We start from the raw sequence: 15,688 nt of genomic DNA, 5'->3' as shown, positions 1-15,688 counted from the left end.
CATGGGGCATTCCTGCAGTAGACTTATTCGCAAGGAGGCAAAATTCAAAGTGTCAAAACTTTTGCTCCCTGTATCCAAAGGACAATCCGTGGCAGATAGACGCCTTCTCCATAGAGTGGAGGTTGAACCTGATGTATGCATTTCCTCCAATACCTCTAATATCAAGGGTTCTGAACAAAATTATGCAGGACAGAGCACAAGTAATTTTCATAGTACCTTTCTGGCCGAAAAGACCATGGTTTGCTCTGTTACAGAAGTTAGCAATATGTCAACCAATATTGTTTCCACTCAGAACAGATCTGTTGTCGCAGGGCCCAGTTCTTCACCCGGACCTCAAGCGCCTTCACCTTTCAGCATGGAGATTGAGTGGGGAATCCTGAAATCTAAGGGGTTTTCGGATGGACTTTCTGAGACGTTAATACAATCCCGCAAGAAGGTTACGAGGAAGATTTATCAAAAAACATGGAACATTTACTGTGAATGGTGTACGAGGAAGGATAATGATCCTACACTTTCCGCCTCAGCTCTGGAGTTTCTTCAGGATGGATTTCACATGGGATTAAGTGCCAGTACTCTTAAAGTTCAGACAGCAGCTTTAAGTGTATATTTAGAAAGAAGATTAGCTCAGGAGGAGTTTTTTCTTCGTTTTTTTCAGGGAATTAAACGTCTCAGGCCGGTGGTGATATCTAAGGTGCCTCCTTGGGACTTGAATATCGTGTTGCAGAGTCTTTGTGAACATCCCTTTGAGCCTCTGGATCAGATTCCGGATAAACTTCTGACGTTGAAAACGGCCTTTCTTCTGGCAATCACCACAGCCAGGAGAGTCAGCGAACTTCAGGCCTTATCCATTAAGCAACCTTATTGTACTATCTCAGAGGATAGGATTACTCTGCGTCCAGACTTTGCTTTCCTTCCTAAAGTGTCTTCAAAATTTCATCGATCTCAGGAGATCTTTCTGCCATCATTCTGTGATAAACCAACGAATGAAAAGGAGAAGAAACTTCATTGTTTGGATGTTAGAAGGTGTATCCTTCATTATCTTGAAAGGACTGTATCTTTGAGAAAATCAGATGCCTTGTTGGTGCTGTTTGCGGGGAAATTCAAAGGAAGGCAAGCCTCTAAACCATCAATTGCAAGATGGATCAGACAAGCTATCACTGCGGCTTATCGGGCTCAAGGGAGACCTTTACCAACCTCCATTAAAGCTCACTCCACAAGAGGCGTATCAACATCTTGGGCAGAGAGGGCAGGCGCCTCGATAGAGCAGATTTGCAGAGCGGCCACCTGGTCGAGCCAAAATACGTTTGTGAAACATTATAGACTAAACTTATTAGCCAATACTGATCTGTCATTTGGAAGAAAAGTGTTGCAGGCAGTAGTCCCTCCCTAGTGTATAATGTTCTTGTTTATCGTCTCATAGGAGGGGTGCTGTCAGGAGGACGTTCTGGGAAAGCCAAACTTACCTCGGGTAATGTCTTTTCCAGTAGTCCGAGTGACAGCACCCCTCCGGCCCACCCTATTAGAGGGGATAATTAAAGTATTGTTTCAGCAGCATATGTTGTCCGTGTCTTTTTTTATAACTGGATACCTTTGGTGGGTAACATCTTTATATACTACTCCTGCCTGCCTATTATGCAAATTTGTATCTTCTAGCTTCCTGTCCAAAGTTTAGGAGGGAGACAAGTCTCATAGGAGGGGTGCTGTCACTCGGACTACTGGAAAAGACATTACCCGAGGTAAGTTTGGCTTTTCTTACCTTCTCTATTAGAAGTGGTTCCCTGCGTGCTTTAAAAGCTGAGAGTAATTTGCCTTATCTTTATAGTCCAAATAGCGGACCATTACCAGCCTGGGTGGTCTCTTGTCCCCTTCTGCTCTCTGGGGGCCCACTCTGTGGGCTCGTCCTGCCCGACAGGGTCCATCCATATTTAAAAGTTCCGGCAGGGTCTTTTCACAAAACTCGGCAATGTCCTGTAGTTTATACTGCTCAGGGAGGCCTACCAGTCGTAGGTTGTTAAGTTTAGATCGGTTCTCCATATCCTCAATACGATCGTAGACCATGTACAAATATCAAGTGCCATCACTCTACAGGTTTCAAATATATAGCAAACTTTATTAGTGGAAAAAATACGATCGTAGAACATTTGCTCGTGTCTCTGGGAGTCCTCTAGCTGTTTTTTTTGCCTCCTCTACGTCTTTCTCCAGTTCTCTTATGCGTTTCTCTGCTTCTCCGAGCCTCCCCGCGTGGTTTTGCAGTTGGCGCGTTACATTCCCCAAGGACTTTCTCACAGCGCCCTTCACTATGGATTGGAGATCAGGTGTAATAAACTTTGCTACTTCCTGGGCGATTGCACGGTAGTCCTCACTGTGGAGTGGCCCTCTGGTGCGATCCTCCTCTATGCTCTGCGTGTCCCACGTTCCCGCGGGTGAGTGAGGCTCAGGGCTCTGGAAGGTGTGAGATCTTCCCGCCGCCATCTTGCGTGCATGTAGTTCCTGCCGGGCGTCTTTCTCGGCTTTTTTCCGAGAGGACCGGGTGAGATATTTGTCCATCTGCCGCGTCTCTGTGTGCTGGTGACTTAGGGCTACTCGGAGGGTCACCTCCTGTCTTTTTTTTTTTTTTTTTTTTATCTGCCTGCGGGTTGCTGGCGAAGCCGGTTTCTGCACGGAGCGCTCACCCCTAGTCTCCGATCATGCGGGCGCTGGAACCGGAAGTCATCTCTGACTTTTTTGACCACCTGTCATGTTTCATGAGGTGGTAAAATTCCAAGATAGTATAAATACCCCCCCAAATGACCCAATTTTGGAAAGAAGACATCCCAAAGTATTCACTGAGAGGCATGGTGAGTTCATAGATTTTATTTTTTGTCACAAGTTGGCGGAAAATGACACTTTGTGACAAAAAAAAAGTTTCCATTTCTTCTAACTTGCGACAAAAAAAAAATGAAATCTGCCACGGACTCACTATGCTCCTCACTGAATACCTTGAAGTGTCTACTTTCCAAACTGGGGTCATTTGTGGGGTGTGTTCACTGTCCTGGCATTTTGGGGGGTGCCTAATTGTAAGCACCCCTGTAAAGCCTAAAGGTGCTCATTGGACTTTGGGCCCCTTAGCGCAGTTGGGCTGCAAAAAAGTGCCACACGTGGTATTGCTGTACTCAGAAGTAGTATAATGTGTTTTGTGGTGTATTTTTACACATACCCATGCTGGGTGGGAGTAATATCTCTGTAAATGACAATTGTTTGTGTTTTTTTTTTTTTTTTTTTTTTTTTTTTTTACACACAATTCTCCATTTACAGAGATTTCTCCCACCCAGCATGGGTATGTATACAAATACACCCTAAAACACATTATACTACTTCTTCTTCTGAGTACGGCGATACCACATGTGTGACACTTTTTTGCAACCTAGGTGCGCTAAGGGGCCTAACGTCCTATTTACAGGTCATTCTGAGGCATTTGGATTCTAGACTACTCCTCGCGGTTTAGGGCCCCTAAAATGCCAGGGCAGTATAGGAACCCCCACAAGTGACCCCATTTTAGAAAGACACCCCAAGGTATTCTGTTAGGAGTATGGTGAGTTCATAGAAGAATTTTTTTTTTTTTTTTTTTTTTTTTTTTTTTTTTTTTGGTCAGAAGTTAGTGAATGACACTTTGTGAAAAAAACAATAAAAATCAATTTCTGCTAACTTTTGACAAAAAAATAAAATCTTCTATGAAGTCACCATACACCTAACGGAATACCTTGGGGTGTCTTCTTTCTAAAATGGGGTCACTTGTGGGGTTCCTATACTGCCCTGGCATTTTTACAGGCCCAAAACCGTGAGTAGTCTGTAAACCAAATGTCTCAATTACTGTTCAGGGGTATAAGCATCTGCAAATTTTGATGACAGGTGGTCTGAGGGGGCGAATTTTGTGGAACCGGTCATAAGCAGGGTGGCCTCTTAGATGAAAGGTTGTATTGGGCCTGATCTGATGGATAGGAGTGTTAGGGGGGTGATAGGAGGTGATTGATGGGTGTCTCGGGGTGGTTAGAGGGGAGAATAGATGCAATAAATGCACTGGGGAGGTGATCGGAAGGGGGTCTGAGGGGAATCTGAGGGTTTGGCCGAGTGATCAGGAGCCCACACAGGGCAAATTACGGCCTGATCTGATGGGTAGGTGGGCTATGGGGTGACAGGTGGTGACAGGAGGTGATTGATGGGTGTCTCAAGGTGTGATTAGAGGGGGGATATAGATGCAAGCAATGCACTGGCGAGGTGATCAGGGCTGGGTTATGAGGGTGTGGGCGGGTGATTGGGTGCCCTAGGGGCAGATAGGGGTCTAATCTGATGGGTAGCAGTGACAGGGGCTGATGGGTGATCAGTGGGTGATTAGATGGCAGAACAGATGTAAACCATGCACTTTGGAGGTGATCTGAGGGTAGGTCTGGGGCAATCTGCTGGTGTGGGAGGGTGATCAGAGGGGGGGGGGATCATTTGGGAGGTGATCTGCGGGTGATCTGATGGTGTGGGTGATCAGATTGCCCGCAAGGGGCTGATTGATGGGTGGCAGTGAAAGGAGGTGATTGATGGGTGATTGACAGGTGATCAGTGGGTTATTACAGGGGGGATAGATAGAAGTCACCAGAAAACCGCTCACACCTCCCTGGGACAGTGCCGGAACCAGGACAGGCCAATCCAACAAAGTAGAGGTAAAGAAAGGGTGTCCGCACGATATCCCTTGCATCAAGTTCCTTTATTATGGACGTATCCACACCAAGCCACACATCATATAGCTGACATGTTTCGAACCGAACGGTTCTTACCCATAGCTAGCATAGGGGGGATAGAGGCATACAGTACACAGGAGGGTGAGTCTGGGGGGGGGGGGAGGGTTTGGGGAGAATCTGAGGGGTGGGGGGGGTGATCAGGAGGGAGCAGGGGGCAGTTTAGGGCATAGAAAAAAAATAGCGTTGATAGTGACAGGGAGTGATTGATGGGTGATTAGGGGGGTGATTGGGTGCAAACAGTGGTCTGGGAGGTGGGCAGGGGGGGGTCTGAGGTTTGCTGTGGGCGATCAGAGGGAAGGGGGAGCGAGATCAGTGTGCTTGGGTGCAGGCTAGGGTGGCTGCAGCCTGCCCTGGTGGTCCCTCGGACACTGGGACTGCAAGGGAAAGAGGCAGCCTGTATAATAGGCTTTGTATACATTACAAAGCCTATTATACACTTTGTCAGCAGCGATCGGGCAGCTAGTAACCCGCTGGCACTTCCGGCCGGCAGGTTAGAGCGTGAGGGGGCGGAGCCTGTTGCCGGCGGCTGATCGCGTCACGAATGACGCGATCGCCGCATAACCACGCCCGCCGCCGCCCCCGCCGATGGGCATATTGCGGTCGTTTAGGACCAGCCTTTGCCGCCGCCCGTCGGCTGGGGGCAGTCCTTAAGTGGTTAACCTGCGATTTCTGAGGCTGGTGACTCAGATGAATTTATCCTCCACAGCTGAGGTGACTCTTGATCTTCCTTTCCTGGGGCGGTCCGCATGTGAGCCAGTTTCTTTGTAGTTAGTTTTTGAGACTGCAAGTTTTTTTTCCAATTTTTCGGATGGACCTTCATTTCTTAAAGTAATGATGGCTACTCGTTTTTCTTTACTTAGATGCTTTTTTCTTGCCACAAGACTATCAGCTGTGCATCCACATGACTTCTCCACAACGCAACTGATGGTCCCAACCCCATTTCTAGGGCAAGAAATCCCACTTATTAAACCTGACAGGGCACACCTGTGAAGTGAAAACCATTTCAGGTGACTACCTCTTGAAGCTCATCAAGAGAATGCCAAGATTGTGCGAAGCCGTAATCAAAGCAAAAGGTGGCTACTTTGAAGACCCTAGAATATGACATATTTTCAGTTGTTTCACACTTTTTGGTTATGTACTATACTATACAGATGATACACAACTGTACCTCGGCCCCAGACCTTAACTCCCTCCTCACACTGGTTCCTGACTGCCTGTCCGCTATTTCCTCATGTCCTCTCGCTTCTTAAAACTTAAAATGAATAAAACTGAACTAATAGTCTTTCTACCATCCCTGTCCACCTCTTTGCCTGATATTACAATAAATGTTAACACGTCTATAACTTTAGTTCCCAAAACACAGTGCTTAGGGGTAATATTTGATTATTCTCTCTCATTTACTCCTCACATTAACTCCCTAACCAGCTCCTGCCATCTTCGAACTCAAAAACATAGCACACATCTGACCTTTTCTCTCCCATGACACAACCAAAATGTTAGTACATGCTCTTATTATATCTCGATTGGACTATTGCAATATATTGCTTGGTGGACTTCCAACTAACACACTAGCACCGCTCAATTCTGTGCTGAACTCTGCTGCTCGACTTATTCATCTCTCCTCTCGCTCTTCCTCTGCTGCTCCTCTGTCAAGCTCTTCACTGGCTACCAATTAACGAGGATTCAGTTCAAAATCTAACCTACAAAGCTCTCCACAATCTCTCTCCCCTGTACATCTCCTCACTAGTCGCCAGATACCAACCCAAAGGCAATCTCAGATCTGCACACAAGCTTCTTTTATCCTCTTCTACAATTACCACCTCACATTCACGTGTACAAGACTTCTCACGTGCCTCACCCCTCCTCTGGAATGCCCTTCCACAACACATCCGCCACTCTCCCACCTTTGAAATCTTTAAACGCTCCCTCAAAACCCACCTTTTCCAACAAGCATATTCTCTAGCTTAGGCCATGCAACCACTAAATAACCTAATTACGCACTGCCTGTACATATACTGTATACTTCCCCACCTCTTGTTTCCACCCCATTCCTTTAGATTGTAAGCTCGCAAGGGCAGGGCTCTCACCCTTTTGTGTAATTGAATGTTATTAATTTAATTGCTTGCACTCTGTTAGACCTTTATACATTTTAGTCATCATGTTAAATCAAATTGTCATCAGCAGTGCTGTGTTTTCATCTTTGATGTATATAGTTGTCTGACTCATTATGAATCCCTTGTTTGTTTTTCTTACGTTGTACAGCGCCACGGAATATGTTGGCGCTTTATAAATTAATAATAATCCTGCCACATGTGTTAATTCAGTTTGGATGCCTTCAGTGTGAATCTACAATGTTCATAGTCATGAAAATAAAGAAAACTCTTTGAATGAGAAGGTGTATATATTCTATCTGCTTCCCTTCTGCCTTGTTCAAAAGTTCGGGTCCACTTCAAAAAAAAAAAATTTTCATACCACCCCCCCCCCTTCTTTCCCCCATACCTCCCCTTCTCCCAATGTTTTTTTTTTTTTTTTGTATTACCAACAGTTGCAAGGGGATATCGATAAATGTGCGCAATAAAGAAAAAAAATATACAAACCCTTTTCCTACTCTGTCTTCCTGTCACCAACTTCAAGAACCTGTCTGGATAACACCCCCCCCCCCCCCCACAAAAAAAAAAACCTTTAACCTGACCAGAGTGTATGCCAGGGGTTGAAAATGCTACAGACATGGCTGGCCACAACCATACATGGGAAATGCAGCATTAACCACTTAACGACCAGCTAACACTCATGGGCGGCGCCTGGTCAGTAGTGGTATAGCATGGAAACTTTCCATGCCAGTTCACGGAGGGTGCCTCCGTGAACAGTGTGCGAGCCGCCGATCGCAGCTCGCACACGTAATGTAAACACGCGGGGAAGAAATCCCCGCTGTTTACATCATACAGCGCTGCTGCGCAGCAGCGCCGTGACGTAGATCGGCGATCCCCGGCCTCTGATTGGCCAGGGATCGCCAGCATATGATAGGCTGAAGCCTATCCTACAATGCGCAGGACGGATATCCGTCCTGCGCCACCAAAGGAGGGGAGGGAGGTAAGCGGGGAGAGGGCGGAAAACGCTGCGGAGGGGGGCTTTGAGGAGCCCGCCCCTGCAACTCACTAATGGCCGGCGGCGATCATAGCCCCCCCCCCCCCCCCCCAGCAGGACATCTCCCTAGTGGGGAAAAAAGGGGGGGGGGGGGGAGTCTGATCGCCCTGGTGTAATCCTGATCGGTGCTGCGGGCTGTAGAGCCCACGCAGCACCGATCATTAGAAATTGGGCTGGTCCTTAAGTGGTTAAGTCTGCAGATAGCAATAGTAGGATTACAAAATTAATGGCAGAAGAAAACCACACACATACTCAGTAGAAGTAAATGGATTTATTATAAAGGTTAAAGCCATAGCAAAACAAAAGGAAATTAAGCACCTGACTGCAGTTAACAATCACCTCAGAACCACAGGTTGCTGCAGAAAATACCATGTCGACATACAGAGGACTTCACACCCTAAAAACCACCTCACCTCATCAGCACTGAAGTGAACTTTGAGTCCCCCAAGTGCCCCTGTTGCAGGAGTTCTATCTGTCTCCCCGAGTGCCCCCTCTGCCATGAATGCGGCTAAATGTTATGTGAGCAGTACATTCCTTCTTTGCCCCCCCCGTTTCAAGTCTCTTACCTTGCCGCCAGAACACATGTTGGTTTCGGCAATATGCAGTGTGGTGCACAGTGGAGGTTTCACTCACTGTATAAGGATAATTCAATAGTAAAATGAAATGTTGCAGGTCTGTATTGCATATGAAAATTGTATTAGTAAACAAGCTACTCTAAATTAGGTATTTTCCTTACATCCTATTCTAAAAACTGGCATTCTTGATCCAACTTGCCATTTTAAGACCATCTTTATATTTAGTTATATCCATTAACTTAAAGGTAGCATTTCTTCAGATTTCCAATTAGAAACAATTACTCTTGTGGTACATAAAAATGGGTTACAAAAGGTCTATCTTTTAAAGAATGACATAAATATGTAAAGCCATTTGTGAAGCGAGAGAATGGTTTATCCACAACTTTAGATAGATAAGAGGAAGAGTATTATACCCTGTTTGTTATAGATGCATAGCTAAAGGTACATACACACGTCCTGATTTTTCCATCTGACTTGTCGTTTGAACAACAAGTTGGACGTGTGTACGCGCTGACGAGTGACTGATAACAGCTGGTTAGTTGGAGCAACTGTCGTTTAAATGTGTCAGGTCCGTTCATGTGTACTAACGACTTATAGTTGTTTGTCCAACTAATAGACATTCAAACATACTGTCGTTTGACTAGTCGTTTAATCTTGTCCATTGTTCTATTCAGTCCATTATCACGTTGGTCAAACATGTAAATTAGGATATTGGCCGCTTTGTCAGTGTGTACAGGGCGTTTGAACGACTTGTTTATACTTCAAGTCGTTTAAACCACAATCAGGTGTAAAGTTGGACGTGTGTACGCATCTGAACTGTGTGCGTGTGAGTGTTTAAAAAAAAAAAAATGAACTTTTGAAGTGGGAGTACCAGCAATACTTAATTCATTTTTGAGTTTCTAGCACTCTACAGTGAGAAGAAATGAAAGCTGACACATACCCTTTAGCTTGACTGCTGTGGAAAATAATTTTCCAGTGCTTTGGACGCTAAACACTGCAGTAAATTTTAGTATCCTATTGTGACTTGGTTCATGGCAATGTTTTTCTCCTTCACACAGTAGTAAGCAGGAGTAAAGACAAAATGTTCTGACAGTTTAAGCTGTTAGAACAACAAATTATAAAAACTTGCTAAATAGTTAACCTCCATACATTTGGATGAATGTTATAGTGACTGAACTTGTATGTAGGCCTTTCTTTTTCCAGATGTCTGCCTATTAATTATGAACAGAGATGCATTCATTTTGAATTGAGTTTAGTTTTCATAAATCTGTATGGTGTTTTTAGTGAGCTTTTGGCTGTATCTTTGAGGCATTTATTTTGTTACTCCAGCACTATAATGGAGCCACCAGGCAAATGATGTTGTTTAGTCTGTGTAAAGTTGCTATAATTTGTGTAAATCGTCTAAGTTGAGACCAATTTTTGAAAGTGCCGTGCTCCCTCCCGATCAGGGCTTCTAAACATTCTTAAGGCTCATTCACACATCAGATACACACATCAGACTATAGTCTTTGAAAAATGAAAGATCACAGACCAATCTTACCACCCTTCATGTAGTATGAGAGCCATACTCTACACAGTCTTTTCTATGGAGCTGAACTCCACATCAGAAAAAAAATCTTTGCAAGATGCTGCACACACAGATGCTGTACAGACACAAAAGATCTGTATCTGCAAAAGATCTGTTCCTGCCAAAAATCCATTCCTGCAAATTGCAATGATAGTCTATGACAGTGGTTCCCAACCTTTTCCGGCCCGGGGGAACACTTTCTGACCATATTTTTCTCCGGGGAACGGCGGGGGGCGCGCGGGTGTTTGCGCGACCTAGTGGACAGTGCCGTGTGTAGCAGGCTATGGGGGAGGGGGCTGGGGTGCGGCTGCATAGCTAGCATAGTTGCCCCAGTATAGGGAGTTTAGTTGCCCCAGTATGGTTAGTATAGTTACCCCAGTATAGCTAGTATAGTCCCAGTATGGATAGGTAGTGCCCCAGTATAGGTAGGTAGTGCCCGGTATAGCTACTATAGTGCCCAGATAGCTAGTATAGTGCCCAGATAGCTAGTATGGTGCCCAGTATAGCTAGTATAGTGCCCAGTATAGGTAGGTAGTGCCCCAGTATAGCTAGTATAGTTGCCCCCAGTGTAGCTAGTTTAGTTGCCCCCAGTGTAGCTAGTTTAGTTGCCCCCAGTATAGCTAGTTTAATTGCCCCCAGTATAGCTAGTTTAATTGCCCCCAGTATAGCTAGTTTAATTGCCCCCAGTATAGCTAGTTTAATTGCCCCCAGTATAGCTAGTTTAGTTGCCCCTAGTATAGCTAGTACAGTTGCCCCCAGTATAGATGCCCAGGTGGGGGGAAGCAGCGCTAGAAGGAGGGGCAGTGGAAGCAGCGGTGGGGAGGGGGGAAATATCCCCCCCCTCCCTCACCTGGGACCCCTCCTTCTGCCTCTCTCCCCCTCCATTTATCGGTGGCAAGTGCGGGGCGGCTCGGCGGCGGGGAGACATGCGCAGACTTACCACTTCTGCGTTCCAAGCGCCGGCAGCGTCATGTCGTCAGATCTCCGCCTTCAATGCCGCCCACTGTGCTTCCTGATTAGCGGAAGCACAGTGGGCGGCATTGAAGGCGGAGATCTGACGACATGACGCTGCCGGCGCTTGGAACGCGGAAGTGGTGAGTAATTCTCCGCGTGCCTCCCCGCCGCCGACCCCGCACTTGCCACCCATAAATGGAGGGGGAGAGAGGCAGAAGGAGGGGTCCCAGGTGAGGGAGGGGGGGGATATTTCCCCCCTCCCCACCGCTGCCTCCACTGCCCCTCCTTCTAGCGCTGCTTTCCCCCTCCTGCGTTCTACATACAGTAGGAACGCACGGCACACCAGGCAACATGCCGCGGCACACTAGTGTGCCGCGGCACAGCGGTTGGGAAACGCTGGTCTATGAGATCTGCAGATCATCATACACACATGATTTAACTGACATTCATCTGCAGATCAAGCAATCATCCGCAGATCTGAAAATCCATCCTGGTGGATCTGATCTGCAGATGAATGTCAGTTAAATCATGTGTGTATGATGATCTGCAGATCTCATAGACTTTCATTGCAATTTACAGGAATGGATTTTTGGCAGAAAAGATCTTTTGCAGCTACAGATCTTTTGAGTGTGTGCAGCATCTGTGTGTGCAGCATCTTGAAAAGATTTTTTTCTGATGGAGTTCAGCTCCATAGAAAAGACTGTGTAGAGTATGGCTCTCATACTACATGAAGGGTGGTAAGATTGGTCTGTGATCTTTCATTTTCCAAAGACCATAGTCTGATGTGTGTATGAGCCTTTAGAGTGCACAACTTTATTAACTGTTGATGCTTACCTGAGGAAAATGTATGCGTGCTCTAACACCAAGTTTTAACCCTAGCAAGTCTGGCTCTGCAAATCTGGCTCAATTGGCTATTCATGAGGCAATGCTCATGCAAATATGCATTTGCTTTCGCACGCCAAGCTATGCAGGGTCAAAAAACGAATGCTGCAAAGCGGTCGCCCTGCGGGAATTAGTTCATGCCACATTAGCACTATTTAGGAGCACCACGGGGAGGCTTCCCAATGCCCCCATACAACCGAGGGACTGCGCCTGGGAACCAAAGCAGCACCCCGGAGGGGGAGGCTGGGTGGTGCAGGCGACCCCCCCCCCCCCCCCCATATTTTCTTGTGGTTAGCTTATTATTAACTGTGTTGGCCAAGTTACTCCTTTTTGTGATTAACATCTCAAGTACACCTTCATATATACAGTACATATTTCCAGGGCTGTGGAGTCGGAGTCGTGGAGTCGGGCAATTTTGGGTGCCTGGAGTCGGAGTCGGGAAAAAATGCACCGACTCCGACTCCGACTCCTAATGAATTTGTAACTGTAATTAAAATAGAAAATATGATAATGTTCTATTTCTCAGATAATAGTGATTAAAAATAATGTATATATACAGTATATATACAGTAATAGCTGTGCTTAGTCTACAAAAATGAAATAAACCAATCAAAATTAGTTACTTGTGCTGCTTCAATAAAGCAGTCCCTGTATTTTTAAAGTCAGATATACATATCTGATTGTGACTGTATATATGATGTGTACACAGGAATCTCTTATATACACTAAATAACATCTATGCTGTAAGTATAAAGCCTGATGGTTAGCCATGTCACTAATAGAGAAGGTCAACGAGATGGAAATAATTCTGCATTGATGCTGATTTATGCAAATGTATGCACTCCCTTTGCTGATGAAATCAAATAATTTGATATGTTATTAAAATTTGGTTTGGTGACTACAAATTAAAGGTAAACTGAGACGGGTGAAAAGTAAAGTTTTATACATACCTGGGGCTTCCTCCAGCCCCCTTCAGGCTAATCAGTCCCTCACTGTCTTCCACCACCCGGATCTTCTGCTATGAGTCCTGGTAATTCAGCCAGTCAGCGCTGTCCGGCCGCATGCCGCTCCCACAGCCAGGAACATTCTGCACCTGCGCAATAGTGCTGCACAGGTGTAGTATGCTCCTGGCGGCGCAGTGTGTGCATGTGCACTACGCCTGACTGGCTCAAGTACCTGGACTCATAGCAGAAGATCCAGGTGGTGGAGGAGGACAACGAGGGACTGATTATCCAGAAGGTGGCTGGAGGAAGCCCCAGTTATGTATCAAACTTTAATTTCATCTGTCTCAGGTTTACTTTGTTACACATTAGTACTATACTCTACATATGCACTCACCACAGAGCTGCAGGGAATCCACTGAGAATGCTGTGCACATTGAACACAGAGGTGTTGTCTGTTTACAATCCCCTCATTCCCCTGCAGAATACCTGCACATCATTCTTACATGTACCCTTACTTACATTGCCTAGGGCCTGATAGATGTTCTTTGTTCCGGTTTGTACCTTTTTACAAGTACTCTTACCAAGGACTAGTTTTAGTCTAAAGGGAATAAATATAGTAGTCTACATATCCTTCTCACTTCAGTTGTCTTGTAAAATTCCTAAGCGTTGGCAGTTAAGAGACGAATTTCATGTTACATACTTTTAATCAACAAAATTGTAATATGCAAATTAGAGGAGTCGGAGTCGTGGAGTCGGTGGAATCCTAAACTGAGGAGTCTGAGTCGGTGGATTTTTGGACCGACTCCACAGCCCTGCATATTTCTTAGTACTCCATAACACTGTATAAATCTTTTCAAATATCCCTTTATACTTGCCGCTACACTGAATAGTTCAGGTTTATTTGAATTTCTCTTCTCCCTCCCTATTGCAAAACTTAGTATAATGGATTGGCCCAGCTAAACTACCCCATGTACCGTGTGGTAGGAACCTAGGGTATGGATGAGTTTCTACTGCCTTTAAGCCTATTGACTTTTCGGTGCCTAGTCATTTATTTTGGTTGTGGCTTATAACTGTGAGCGAACCATGAGCTTATGTTGAATAGTTACATGGATAGTTGTATGGATTTGAGCTCCCCACTTTTTTATGTAGGTTGTGAGCTCTTTTTTGAAAATTTGGATTGGTGTGGCACCTTTAATGGGTTATATCAAGTTGTGGCTTGTAACCAATCATCCTCGCCCCCACTGACTCTGCACTGGGGCCCCCTAAGTCTAAGCAAATCAGACGAGGGCTTGTTAGATTTGCTCCCATGGCTGCGCTCCCCTGTGAGTATGAGTGTAGCCACGCTGCACCTGCGGCAGTCTTGGCCGTTGCTGCACAGTATCACGGTGACCAAGACTCTCACAGGTCCAGTGGGGCTGCGCTTGTACTTGGGAGGCAAGTGTGGCCATAAAGTAGAGGAGGATCCTGGCGAGCAGTGGTGGGGTCCTGCCCACAGTACTTTAGTTGTACTGATCCAACTATCTCAGAAGTTATTTTCATGTTCGGTTTCCTTGACATCTATGTTGCTTTTGGCGCAATAGATATTTGTGAATGTTTATCAGGCTGCCACCATAAGTGATGTATTATGTCTCACTTTCAGGTTACGCATTATAAACAGTATCCACCAAACACCACAAAAGTATATTCTTACTTTGAGTGTCGGGAGAAGAAAACTGAAAATTCAAAAATCAGGAGGGTGAAATATGAGGAGACTGTGTTTTATGGGCTGCAGTACATCCTGAGGAAGTACCTTCAAGGTGAGTGAGTGCTGTCAGATGTTAAATATGATGAGTTCAGAGGCATGAGCAGAAATCTAGTAAGGGTGATTAGAGCCAATGCTTTCTGTGCATGGTTATAACCAATGAAAAAGCAACGCCATTTTACAGAGCCAGATGCACCACTGTTACATTTTATAAAGTTACTAGATTTCAGGATGATAGTATGGAATCCTGCATGTGTAGACAAGTGATGGTAGAGGGTATATAGTGTAATTTGCTCTGTCTGTCCTTCAGGGCCCGTTTTCACTACGGCGATTAGTGGGCGATTCCGACTAATTGCTAGCGCTTTTTAAAGCCCTAGTGCTTTTCTAACTCTATGGTGGTGATCTCACTGCCGCAATTGGCACCAATCGCGGCACCAATTTGTTAATCCTGCCAGGGCGTACATTTCTATTTCCGCATTTGCGACGTACACACAGCTCCCATCCGCGTCACTGCAACCCTCTCACTCTGCAGTCCTATACAGCACAGCTCTATATCTGAGTCAGGACCCCATGATCACTGAGCCAATCACAGCGATCAGCCCGTATTTGAGAATAAAAGTCTCTGGTCATTAAAGTGGACCTGAACTCTTGCACAGGACAGAAGGAAAACCTAGAGAAATGGACCCTGTATTTATTTAGAGAGCTTAGCCAGTCTAATGCGCTCTCATCTGTGTCTAATCACAAGCTGTAATTTGATCTCTACTATGTCACCTTACTGCCACGTCAAATAAGGCAGATAAGCTCATTTAAAAGTGCAGGATGTTAACAAACTGTCTGCTTCCATGAAAGCAGGAAGTAGAAACAGTGCAGTTTTATTGTAGGATTTGTATCAGCTGTAGAAAAGAAATGATTTTCTTTAAAGCGGAACTGAATAGTAAAAACAAAACCAAAGTGTTTAACTTACCCAGGCTTCTGCCAGCCCCTTGCAGCCTTCCTGTCTTGCGCTGGTCCTCAACGATCCTCCGTTCTCCCACCGCCAGCTAGTTTTGTTACCTTGGCAATTGCGCCTGTGCTCCCCGGGCCACATGTCCATATTCTGTTTCCCACCTACAATA

The 15,688-nt window shown here is 45.5% G+C and overlaps 1 protein-coding gene across 1 annotated transcript in view; it reads left to right on the top strand.

The window, feature by feature from the left end:
* Nucleotides 1-15,688, top strand: part of NAMPT (nicotinamide phosphoribosyltransferase) — a 118,657-nt gene that overhangs the window by 41,584 nt on the left and 61,385 nt on the right. Inside the window, exon 2 of the mRNA XM_068272680.1 lies at nt 14,472-14,628. Coding sequence (XP_068128781.1) covers nt 14,472-14,628 — 157 coding nt within the window. The remainder of the gene's footprint in view (nt 1-14,471; nt 14,629-15,688) is intronic.

The sequence above is a fragment of the Hyperolius riggenbachi genome, chromosome 3 (genome assembly GCF_040937935.1).
Source record: "Hyperolius riggenbachi isolate aHypRig1 chromosome 3, aHypRig1.pri, whole genome shotgun sequence".
Taxonomy (NCBI): Eukaryota; Metazoa; Chordata; class Amphibia; order Anura; family Hyperoliidae; genus Hyperolius; species Hyperolius riggenbachi.
The sequence above is the reverse complement of the archived record's forward strand: the minus strand, read 5'-3'. Positions and strand labels throughout refer to the sequence as shown.